The sequence below is a fragment of the Phyllobates terribilis genome, unplaced genomic scaffold (genome assembly GCF_046119375.1).
Source record: "Phyllobates terribilis strain yellow unplaced genomic scaffold, ASM4611937v1 Scaffold_2__4_contigs__length_985480577, whole genome shotgun sequence".
NCBI lineage: Eukaryota > Metazoa > Chordata > Amphibia > Anura > Dendrobatidae > Phyllobates > Phyllobates terribilis.
Window position 1 is genome coordinate 57,858,065 of NW_027362762.1, and position 12,927 is coordinate 57,870,991.

Here is a 12,927-nt window from a genome sequence, read left to right on the forward strand (position 1 = left end):
CTCACTGCATCAACTGACATCCAATCACCCTGGAGCCCAAAGAGTTAAATTCAAAATTCAAACGCAACATTCTATCGACGGAACATTGCAACATTTTTGAATTTCAAACACAACAGTTTGTAAACAGAAAATTGCAACATTTTTGAATTTCAAAAGCAACATTCTATCAACGGAACATTGCAACATTTTTAAATTTCTAACACAACAGTTTGTAAACAGAGGGGGATTTTCTCTGCAGAGGAAAAAAAAAATAAAAATTCGCCAAACCTAAATCTGCAGTTGGAAACGTATAGGACAATAGACTCTACCAGCCGAGCGCCAAGACCTGACACACAGACCGTCAGCAACCACCTGTAATAGCAGATAAGCTGAGCTGGCTCTTCCAAAGTGCTGAAACCGACAGGGGTAGACATTTTTCTGCAGATGCAGATTTCCCCACGGACATGAGACGGAGAGGGAATGAGACAGGTCCTTACCTTGACATTAGTCCTGAGTGCACAGTAACAGGCAAAGAACATTGCAAGGAATAAGGGACATATGGAGCAGAGTTCAGCTGGTCTCTGCAGCGCGGAGCATAGAGGCAGCAGCAGGATCCTGAGGATGTCTTACAGGGGAAGCCGCCGTATCGCTGTCAGTTAGAAATTGCATTGATCTCTTGCTTTTCTGACTTAAAAAAAAAGAACGAGCGAGAGCAATGTCTTAAAGGCACTGAATGAAAGCGTCAAGACTCTTCCGCAGCCTACAAGCCGCTGCTTATTTAGGTCCAAAAATATTCAATTAGCAAACTTACGACGAGTCGCTCTGGTAGCAGAAGACAGGGAAGGAGGAAGGGGAAGCTGGAGCAAATCATTAAGGTGAAAAATTACAAATTTCCATAATCTTGTATCAGGGACGAAACATTTTCACTAAGTGAATTAATGGAGGAAAAGAAAAAGGCTTCCATTTTTTTTCCTCTCCTCCAGTCTAAAGACACTAGACTGTTTTTTTTTTTCTTTTTTTACTCATCACTGCTCTTAAAGAGGCAGCGCGCTCTAAACAATTAGTTTGGTCTCGCGAGCTGCTCATTAAGACATCGTTGGATGAGGAACATCAGGTTGTGACAACATTAGTTCTGGGATTTAGATTTTTTTTCCTACAAAGGGCCAGAGTAAGTTTTTTGCTTTCTTCTTTACAAAGTTTTATGTTAAGAATGTATTATAAAATATATATTGGCTTGTTGCTTTAAGGGGGATCCTATCGCGGGAGATCCAAATTTATATAATACTGAAGTGAAGTGATTTAGGATGTTTTTGTGAACATTTTTGTGAAAATCATGTTTTTTTTTTGGAACATGATTAAGGGTTTCACTACCTGAAACAAGTTGTTTTATCCACTACCATGGCATATTATGGCATACATTCACCAACTGGAGTGTTTCCACCAATAAAGAGGCTTAACTGGAGCAGCAGCAATGCTTTTCATAGAGCTAAGTACCCTCTACACTATCTGCTTAGTCTATCAGGAACTTACCCCCATCTTTAAAGTTGTCACTATTGACTTTGGGGTATTACTAAGATATCACATTTTTTAATGAATTTTGAATTGAGATTGTTATCAGCAGAACTTAAGTGAGTAGAGGATATCTTTTTATTTGCACTTATTTTCTCTGATATCTGATATTTTATGATTAAGGAATAGTGTTTTGTACACACTGCCATCCCACCGTAATCTTAGGGACATTGAGGCATACGGAGGGAGAGCTGCCGAAGAGTGGGGGCGCCATTGTAGCTGATATAATAGGGTGCCAACCTCCGCTGGTAGGCAGGTGCCAGACTTAGGCTATTCTGGAGTAGTATTGACTCTTTCTCCTTTTTTGTGCTTAAGGTACTTTATCTGTAAATACCTTATTGTATTGGTTTAAATACAGTGTGTCAGTGATTGGTCTGTACTGGTGTAATTCAAGTTCTTGGGTCCTTATTTTGATGTTTAATGCATATTGAATAAAAGATAAATATTTTAAGGGTTTTTCTTACGTTAGACTCATTAATACCCATAAAGAAAAGTTTTTTTGATTTCTGTGAAGCTGGATTTTTCTCTCTTTGCAATCATTCACATCCAAGACACGGACGCTTCCTCTGATCTTCAAATAGTGCATGGGGGTCAGCTGGACACTATCCTTTCCCTGACTATAATACTGCCCCTATATACAAGAATATAACTACTATAATACTGCCTCCTATGTACAAGAATATAACTACTATAATACTGCCCCCTATGTACAAGAATAAAACTACTATAATACTGCCCCCTATGTACAAGAATATAACTACTATAATACTGCCTCCTACGTACAAGAATATAACTACTATAATACTGCCCCTATGTACAAGAATATAACTATTATAATACTGCCCCTATGTACAAGAATATAACTACTATAATACTGCTCCTATGTACAAGAATATAACTACTATAATACTGCCACTATGTACGAGAATATAACTACTATAATACAGCTCCTATGTACAAGAATATAACTACTATAATACTGCCTCCTCTGTACAAGAATATAACCACTATAATACTGCCCCCTATGTACAAGAATATAACTACTATAATACTGCCCCCTATGTACAAAAATAAAACTACTATACACTCCCTGACAGAAGTTATGTCGCTTACCCATGTTATGTAAATGAAAGCTTATAACCTGACGTTAAATTCATCCATTGGTTTTATAAATTACTCTTTTGAAAGCTGAAACCCTCCCAAATTTGGTTTAGGTTAAGAAAATAAATTGGCATCAATGCTGAAATATTGATCATTTAATGAACACAGAATGGTCAGATTTTGGCAAGACAAAAGTTTTGTCGCCCACAGAAAGTAATGTGATATTCAAACAAATAATTATCTTAAAATACAAATGTATGTGGCATAACATTGGTGAATGAAGTTGTGGTGCTATTAGAGTCATATTTAATATTTTGTGTGACTTCCATGAGCTTGAAGGACGGCATCCATGCGGTTCAACAATGATTCATACAATTTATTAATGGAGTCATCAGGAATAGCAGAGAATGCCGTCTTACATGCCTCCCAGAGGTCATAAGATAAGATAAGATAAGATATACTTTATTTATCCCGTAGGAAATTGCGGATCTAGATTCTTTGGTTTTGTCTTCCAAGCTTCCTCTTTCATCCTACCCCAAACCTGCTCAATGATGTTCATGTCTGGTGACTGGGCTGGCCAGTCCTTCAGCACCTTGATCTTTTTTGCCTGGAGGAACTTTGCTGTAGAGATGGATGTATGAGATGGAGCACCATCCTGCTGCAGAATTTGACCCCTTTTATGATTTGGAATGTAAGAGGTAGCTAATACTTCTTGATATTTTAGGCCATTGATATTGCCTTCCACCTTACAAATGTTTCGCACTCCCCCATACTGAATGTAACCCCAGACCATGATCTTTCCACCACCAAATGTAACTGTTTTCTGGGTGTATTTTGGATCCATACGGGCTCCAGTAGGTCTCCTGCAGTATTTGCGGCGGCTGTGGTGTAATTCTACTGAAGATTCATCAGAGAAATCCACCTTCTGCCACTTTTCCAGCGTCCATCTGTTTAGCAGGCTGTGGGACTTTGCAAATGCCACACGGTTTTTTATTTGCCTTTTGGTTAGTGCTGGCTTCTGGGCTTTCGAGACAGAATCCTACAAACTGTTCTAGTTGACACATGGACTTGAGGTGACCAGGCCTGTTGGAGCTCTGCTGCAGTGGAAGAGGGGCTTGCTTTGGATTTTCTAACCAACAAAAGTTCCTCCTGAGCAGTTGTCTTGCGGGGTCTACCGGACCTGGGCTTATCAAACACATCTCCAGTCTCTTCAAATTTTTTTTTGATTCTTTGTACTTGACGCTGAGACACATTAAAGGTGCCAGCCACCTCCGCAGTGGATCTGGTCTTCAGCCTCTTGATAATCAAGGCTTTGGTCGCAGGGTGGATTTTTGGCATGTTGTCAGAGCTCAAGTTGCAGTTCAAGTGAAGGTCTGGGGTGCTGGGTTTCTTTTTATACACACCCACTAATTAACCAATCATTTACTGAGCACTGGTGAGGATGTAAACTAGGATTGGGTGCATTATATGACCAGGCGACAAAACTTTTGTCTTGCCAAAATCTCAACATTCTGTGTTGATGAAATGATCAATATTTCAGCATTGATGCCAATTTATTTTCTTAACCGAAACCAAATTTGGGAGGGTTTCAGCTTTCAAAAGAGTAATTTATAAAACCAATGGATGAATTTAACGTCAGGTTATAAGCTTTCATTTACATAACATGGATAAGCGACATAACTTCTGTCAGGGAGTGTAATACTGCCCCATGAACAATAGTATAATAATGTAAATACTATACTCTATAGTGTGCATTACACATGTGTATATATATATATATATATATATATATATATATATACACATACATACACACACATATATATATGTGTATATATATATATACAAATCAATGTCTGACAGTTGAGATGTAAATGTCACAGACAGTAATAAATAATGCACAATGTTTCGGTTTCATCTCATACAGCATCCTTTTCAGATATATAATCATTGGAATTAAGTTATAATTACATTAAAAATTCTACTTTTACTCGCAGGAGACTTTGTTTGCTGACCTAAATATTAAGCAGCGCTGGATTAGAAGCTCATGTTTAATTCTAGAGCTGGCACTCAGAGTGGTGCGAAAGGTTTCAAACCATTTTTCTCTAATTTTAAGCAAAAGTTTCATGACTGACGATCCTGGCTGGGAAGTCTGCAAGATAATCAAAACTGTCAAGGCTCCTTGTAAGTCTCCAGAACAGACTCGTCTGGTAGCTGTAGATTTTAAAGTACACCATTCCTATGTTAGCAGGATTTTTACTAACTTTTTTACATCCATAAAGGGACAATATATATATATATATATATATATAAACAAAAAAAAGAAAAGCTGAAAGTCATTCCAGCAAAAATTCTCTCGTTTAGAGACGAAATCCAGAATAATAAAGGGGTTCAAGATTGTCAGCTATTAACTTGAGCAAAGAGCATTTCTCATTCTAGAGGACTTTATTCATCCATTGAATGGACACCCCATTGAATTTAATAAAAAAATATGTAATTGTCATGGTTGTGTCGCCACGAAGATCGTCACGATTGCACAGCCTGACTTCTCGCAGCTGAGTTTTTGGTGTTTTGTGCTTTTCGGCAGTGAGGGAGTTAACTCTCTCTCTCTGTGCTAGTCAAGGTCCAGCCTCGCCCAGTTGCAATCAATTCTGCAGTAGTGAGATTCCTTCATATGTCTGCTGCTCTGTTAGGGAAGTTGTCGGTGAAAGCATTTCATGCAGACTAACAGAGCGGATCGTGGTAATTGGAGTTTCAGAGATAAGTGTATTTGGAGTGTTTTTCCCTTCCTCGCTTTATCATTTATCTCCTTTCCTGTTGGTGTTCCCTCTGTTGTAGTTGTGTAGTTTTTGTATGCAAGGTGGTTTTGGTTTTACCCTTGTACTGTCTCGTTCGTCTAAGTACTGAGTGTGGGCATATTATTACCTGTCCCCTTTTGTTGTGATCGGGGTCCTTCTCAGGACTAGATTACTTAGGTGCAGGGATCCTCAGGAGGTAGGGGTTACGCTGGCGCCCTGGACCTCTGTACCTTTAACAGTACCTCCAGGTAGAGGGATTAGTCAGGGCGCCAGCTTAGGGTCAGCTTAGGCCCCCTACCTCCAGTACACAGAGACAGCTTGACATTTTCACCGACCACTTAGATTTTCTCCAGCTACCATGGATCCAGTAGCCGGTCTAGCTCGGCAGTTGCAGTGTTTGTCCATGGAGCTGGCGAACGTTAGGTCCAAGGTTTTGTATCCTCAGGAGCAAGCCGGACCAGAACCTAAAGTAGCTCTCCCTGACAGGTTCACTGGGGGGCGGGACAAGTTTTTTGTTTTCCGGGAGGCATGCAAGTTGTACTTTCGGCTGCGGCCTCGGTCATCGGGGAGTGAAGAACAAAGGGTGGGAATTGTCATCTCGCTCCTACAAGGGGACCCACAATCTTGGGCGTTCTCTCTTCCCCCGGGCTCCTCGGCTCTCCAGTCAGTGGATAGGTTTTTTGCTGCTCTGGGTCTTGTATATGATGACCCGGATCGGATCTCCCTTGCTGAATCTAAGTTACGTAGGATCCAGCAGGGAGATCGTCCGGCGGAGGAATTCTGTTCGGAGTTCCGTAGGTGGGCCACTGACACCCAGTGGAATGACCCGGCTCTTAGGAGCCAGTTTTGTCAAGGTTTATCCGACAAATTAAAGGATGTGTTGGCACAGTATGACTCTCCCGCGTCACTGGAAGCCGCTATGGCCCTTGCTATTCGCATTGACAGACGGCTTCGGGAGAGGTGCGGGATAACTCCACCCCCTGTGATGACTCCACCTCCTACAAGGTCCCCTCATATGGTGGTTCCCCTGGTCAGTCCAGAGGAGCCTATGCAATTAGGAGGGACATCATTTCGGGGGAGGGGACCGGTGGCACACCACAAGACTGGAAGGTGTTTCTTCTGCGGGAGAAAGGGACATTTTATTGGGGGGTGTCCATCCCGTCCTTTGCAGAGTAAAGAGTCGTCGGAAAACTTTTAATCCCAGGTTGTGTGGTGGACGGCAATCTGGGAGTAGGTATTTCGTCCCTAGGGTCATCTCAGTTTCTCGTACCGGCGGAGGTGGTGGTGGGTACGAGAACTGAGAAGATATCTGTTCTTTTAGATAGTGGGGCCGGGGCTAATCTGGTGGACGCTCGGTTTGCCCGGGTTCAAGGTATGCATTTGAGTGAGTTGGCTAAACCCATCCCCATATTCTCGATCGATGCCAGGCCCCTCGGTCAGGGAAGTTTTTTGCATGTTGTGCATAACGTAAAACTTCAAGTGGGGGCGATACATAAAGAACTGTTGTCTTGCTATGTGTTGGAGGGTCTTCCCACTCCTATAGTGTTGGGCCTTCCTTGGTTAACTAAGCATAACCCGGTTATTAATTGGCAATCCAGAGAGATAAGCCAATGGAGTAATTTCTGTAATAAAAACTGCATGAATACGGTCGTCGGTGCTGTCACTCCTAGGGTCTTGCCTCCATTTTTGGTGGACTTTGAGGATGTATTCTCGGAGAAGGGGTGTTGGGAACTACCTCCTCATCGCGAGTATGACTGTTCTGTAAAATTGCTCCCTGAGGCCAAGTTACCTAAATCTAGGTTGTATAACCTTTCTGGCCCTGAGAGGCAGGCCATGAAGGATTATATTTCTGAAAGTCTGGCTAAGGGGCATATTAGACCTTCATCTTCCCCAGTGGCCGCGGGGTTCTTCTTTGTGAAGAAGAAGGATGGAGGCCTACGCCCTTGCCTGGATTTCCGTGAACTTAATCGGATTACGGTCCGAGATCCGTACCCGCTCCCACTTATTCCCGATCTCTTTAATCAGATCGTGGGCGCCAAATGGTTCTCTAAGTTGGATCTCAGGGGGGCGTACAATCTGATTAGAATGAAGGAGGGGGATGAGTGGAAGACGGCGTTTAACACTCCGGAGGGGCATTATGAGAACCTTGTCATGCCATTCGGTCTGACTAATGCCCCGGCGGTGTTCCAACACTTTGTTAATGACATTTTTCGCCGCCTGGTTGGACAGTTTGTTGTCATATATCTGGATGATATCTTAATTTACTCGCCTGATCTGGTGTCTCATCAGGAGCACGTTAGGCAGGTGTTACAGATCTTGCGGGATAATAAACTGTATGCTAAATGGGAAAAGTGTGTGTTCGCTGTACAGGAACTCCAGTTTTTAGGTTTCCTGGTTTCAGCGTCTGGTTTTCGTATGGACCCTGGGAAAGTGCGGGCAGTTCTTGAGTGGGATCTGCCTGAGAATCTTAAAGCACTACAACGTTTCCTGGGGTTTGCTAATTATTACCGGAAGTTCATTCGTAATTTCTCGTCCATGGTTAAACCTCTCACTGACATGACAAAAAAGGGGACGGATTTTTCTAGGTGGTCTGACAAGGCTTGTCAAGCTTTCTCCTCCTTGAAAAAATGTTTTGCCTCGGCACCCATACTCATTCAACCTGATGCTTCACAGCCATTCATTGTAGAGGTAGACGCTTCCGAGGTAGGGGTGGGAGCAGTGTTGTCACAAGGATCGTCCCCTGGTAAGTGGCATCTGTGCGCCTTTTTCTCTAAAAAATTGTCGTCCGCCGAGAGGAATTACGATGTCGGCAATAGGGAACTCTTGGCCATTAAGTTAGCTTTTGAGGAGTGGCGCCATTTTTTGGAGGGGGCAGTCCATCCGGTCACCGTCATCACCGATCACAAGAACCTGCTTTATCTGGAGTCTGCAAAACGTCTGAATCCCAGACAAGCCAGGTGGTCGTTGTTTTTTACCAGGTTTAATTTTGTCGTTACGTTTCGTCCTGGGTCAAAAAATGTGAAGGCGGATGCCTTATCTCGTAGTTTCCCTGGGGCCGGGAATACGGATGACCCGGTTCCTATCCTTCAAGAGGGGGTGGTGGTGTCGGCAGTATGCTCTGAGCTTGAGGAGGACGTATTGGAGGCTCAGGGGGACGCCCCTGTTGGACCTCCAGGGAGACTGTTTGTTACAGATCAGCTACGACAAAAGGTGATCGAGGCACACCATAACTCAGCTTTAGCAGGACACCCAGGGAGTAAAGCAACTGTGGAACTCCTCTCGCGTCGGTTTTGGTGGCCTAACTTACATAAGGAAGTGGTAACTTTTGTTGCGACCTGTGGGGTTTGTGCGCGCTCTAAGACCCCACATACCCGTCCGTCTGGGGCCCTCTTACCTTTGAAGATCCCGGAGCGTCCTTGGACTCATCTGTCTATGGACTTTATTACGGACCTCCCGCCGTCTTCGGGTAAAACTGTCATTCTCGTTGTAGTAGACAGGTTCAGCAAGATGGCACATTTTATCGCTCTTCCTGCTCTTCCTAATGCTAAAACTCTTGCGCAGGTGTTCATTGGGGAGATTGTGAGGCTTCACGGGGTACCCTCCGATGTGGTGTCGGATCGGGGGTCTCAGTTTGTGTCCAAGTTCTGGAAGGCATTTTGTACTCGGCGGGGTATGCATTTGTCGTTCTCATCGGCTTTTCATCCCCAGACCAATGGTCAGACGGAACGTCTGAACCAGAGTTTGGAGACATATCTCCGGTGTTTTGTGTCAGAGAACCAGGAGGACTGGGCTTCTTTCTTACCTCTGGCGGAGTTTGCTCTCAATAATAGGCGGAGTGAGTCCACTGGTAAGTCCCCGTTTTTTGGGGCATATGGTTTTCACCCCCAGTTTTGTACTTTCAGTAGAGGGGGCTCTTCGGGGGTGCCTGAGGAGGAACGATTTTCGTCATCACTCGCTTCTGTATGGAGAGGGGTACTGAATAATCTGAGTACTATGGGGAACCGTTACAAACGTATGGCTGACAGGAGGAGAGTGTCTGGTCCGGACCTAAGTGTGAACGATCTGGTATGGTTGTCTACTAAGAATATAAAACTTAAGGTTCCTTCCTGGAAACTGGGTCCCAGGTTCATCGGGCCGTACAGGATCAGTTCTATAATTAATCCGGTGGCATTCCGTCTTGATCTCCCCCCTACGTTTAAAATTCACAACGTGTTCCACAGATCGTTGCTTAAGAGGTATGTGGCGCCGGTGATACCGTCACCTTTACCTCCGCCTCCAGTGGTGGTCAATGGTAACTTGGAGTTCCAGGTATCGAAGGCCATCGATTCACGCTTTAATCGTCGGTCCCTTCAGTACCTGGTTCATTGGAAGGGGTATGGTCCTGAGGAGAGGATGTGGGTTCCTGCGTCAGATATTAACGCAGACCTGTTAATTCGGGCCTTCCACACGACTCACCCGGATAAACCTGGCCCTGAGGGTCCGGAGGCCCCTCGTAGAAGGGGGGGTACTGTCATGGTTGTGTCGCCACGAAGATCGTCACGATTGCACAGCCTGACTTCTCGCAGCTGAGTTTTTGGTGTTTTGTGCTTTTTGGCAGTGAGGGAGTTAACTCTCTCTCTCTGTGCTAGTCAAGGTCCAGCCTCACCCAAGTTGCAATCAATTCTGCAGTAGTGAGATTCCTTCATATGTCTGCTGCTCTGTTAGGGAAGTTGTCGGTGAAAGCATTTCATGCAGACTAACAGAGCGGATCGTGGTATTTGGAGTTTCAGAGCTAAGTGTATTTGGAGTGTTTTTTCCCTTTCTCGCTTTATCATTTATCTCCTTTCCCGTTGGTGTTCCCTCTGTTGTAGTTGTGTAGTTTTTGTATGCAAGGTGGTTTTGGTTTTTCCCTTGTACTGTCTCGTTCGTCTAAGTACTGTGTGTGGGCATATTATTACCTGTCCCCTTTTGTTGTGATAGGGGTCCTTCTCAGGACTAGATTACTTAGGTGCAGGGATCCTCAGGAGGTAGGGGTTACGCTGGCGCCCTGGACCTCTGTACCTTTAACAGTACCTCCAGGTAGAGGGATTAGTCAGGGCCCCAGCTTAGGGTCAGCTTAGGCCCCCTACCTCCAGTACACAGAGACAGCTTGACAGTAATGCTCCATTTCTCCTGATGAGGCACTGCAGGTTAATTTAAGACTTGCTGACACATTTTCCACCAAGTTCTGTAGATCCCAGCAATAGTATACCACTTATTGTCAGAGAACCCTTGAAACAAAAAAAACATATCCAAATTAATAAATCCCTTGAATTCCATGATTATATTTGGTCTTATTGCCAAATAACCGTAAGAATTACACACATATATATATATATATATATATATATATATATATATATATATATATATATATATATATATATATACTGTGTTCCAAATTATTATGCAAATAATATTTTCTCAGATTTTCCCAAATTACCTATATGAATTGCAGTCATTGTAATTTTCCAGTCAAATAACTATTAGAGTACAATTGAAAGGTTTCTGTACAAACTGCCTATGATAACAGTATATTTTTTAAAAAATAAAACACTCAAACTGCACTCAAAATGCATGTTCCAAATTATTATGCACAGCTGAGTTTTCAACCTTTTCATTTTAATAAAGAACAAAAAAATGGTCATTTTTGAAATTATAAGCATTAGCAGGTTATTACAAACTGAAATCAAACAGTTTTCAACTCAAAACTTTATTCTAGGTGATGTTACATTTGCACATAGGACCGCTTGTCCGAAAGGAGCTTCTGAACTCTCTCGTCCATTGAATTTGTCAGGTTTTGGATGGTTTCTGCTTCAATTGTTTTGCATGAGGACAGAATACCCTCCCAGAGCTGTTGCTTAGATGTGAACTGCCTCCCGCCATCATAGACACTCCTTTTGATGATGCTCCAGAGGTTCTCAATGGGGTTGAGGTCAGGGGAGCATGGGTGCCACACCATAAGTTTGTCCCCTTTTATGCCCATAGCAGCCAGAGATGCAGATGTGTTATGTGCAGCATGAGACGGGGCATTATCATGCATGAAATGATCTCGATGGTCCAGATGGATGGAGTGGAGGATGGCTGGTTGATGGACACCCCATGCAAACACAGCTACAGCACCAACAAGGAGGAGGTGGAGTAATGTTTTGGGCTGGAATCATGGGGAGAGAGATTGTCGGCCCTTTTAGGATCCCTGAAGGGGTAAAGATGAACTCCATAATGTATGTTGAGTTTCTCAAACAGCACTTCCTTCCATGGTTCAAGAAGAACCGTGCATTCCGCAGCAAGATCATTTCATGCATGATAATGCACCATCTCATGCTGCACATAACACATCTGCATCTCTGGCTGCTGTGGGCATAAAAGGGGACAAACTTATGGTGTGGCCCCCATGCTTCCCTGACCTCAACCCCATTGAGAACCTCTGGAGCATCATCAAAAGGAGTGTCTATGATGGCGGGAGGCAGTTCACATCTAAGCAACAGCTCTGGGAGGGTATTCTGTCCTCATGCAAAACAATTGAAGCAGAAACCATCCAAAACCTGACAAATTCAATGGACGAGAGAGTTCAGAAGCTCCTTTCGGACAAGCGGTCCTATGTGCAAATGTAACATCACCTAGAATAAAGTTTTGAGTTGAAAACTGTTTGATTTCAGTTTGTAATAACCTGCTAATGCTTATAATTTCAAAAATGACCATTTTTTTGTTCTTTATTAAAATGAAAAGGTTGAAAACTCAGCTGTGCATAATAATTTGGAACATGCATTTTGAGTGCAGTTTGAGTGTTTTATTTTTTTTTAAAATATACTGTTATCATAGGCAGTTTGTACAAAAACCTTTCAATTGTACTCTAATAGTTACTTGACTGGAAAATTACAATGACTGCAATTCATATAGGTAATTTGGGAAAATCTGAGAAAATATTATTTGCATAATAATTTGGAACACAGTGTATATACACAGACAGATATATATATATATATATACAGCCCAAAAGTTTGGACACACCTTCTCATTTAAAGATTTTTCTGTATTTTCATGACTATGAAAATTGTACATTCACACTGAAGGCATAAAAACTATGAATTAACACATGTGGAATTATATACTTAACAAAAAAGTGTGAAACAACTGAAAATATGTCTTATATTCTAGGTTCTTCAAAGGAGCCACCTTTTGCTTTGATGACGGCTTTGCACACTCTTGGCATTCTCTTGATGAGCTTCAAGAGGTAGTCACCGGAAATGGTCTTCCAACAATCTTGAAGGAGTTCCCAGAGATGCTTAGCACTTGTTGGCTCTTTTGCCTTCACTCTGCGGTCCAGCTCACCCCAAACCATCTCGATTGGGTTCAGGTCTGGTGACTGTGGAGGCCAGGTCATCTGGCGTAGCACCCCATCACTCTCCTTCTTGGTCAAATAGCCCTTACACAGCCTGGAGGTGTGTTTGGGGTCATTGTC

General features: G+C 43.0%; 1 protein-coding gene across 4 annotated transcripts in view; it reads right to left on the reverse strand.

The window, feature by feature from the left end:
• Positions 1 to 12,927, reverse strand: part of DLG2 (discs large MAGUK scaffold protein 2) — a 1,666,258-nt gene that overhangs the window by 1,259,592 nt on the left and 393,739 nt on the right. The window contains exon 1 of one of the 4 annotated variants that reach the window (XM_073661714.1): positions 477 to 979. The exons of the other annotated variants lie outside the window; for them this stretch is intronic. Within the exon in view, the coding sequence (XP_073517815.1) occupies positions 477 to 518 (42 nt within the window). The 5' untranslated portion in view covers positions 519 to 979. Of the gene's footprint in view, positions 1 to 476; positions 980 to 12,927 lie in introns of those variants that run through there. 4 annotated transcript variants of the gene reach the window in all.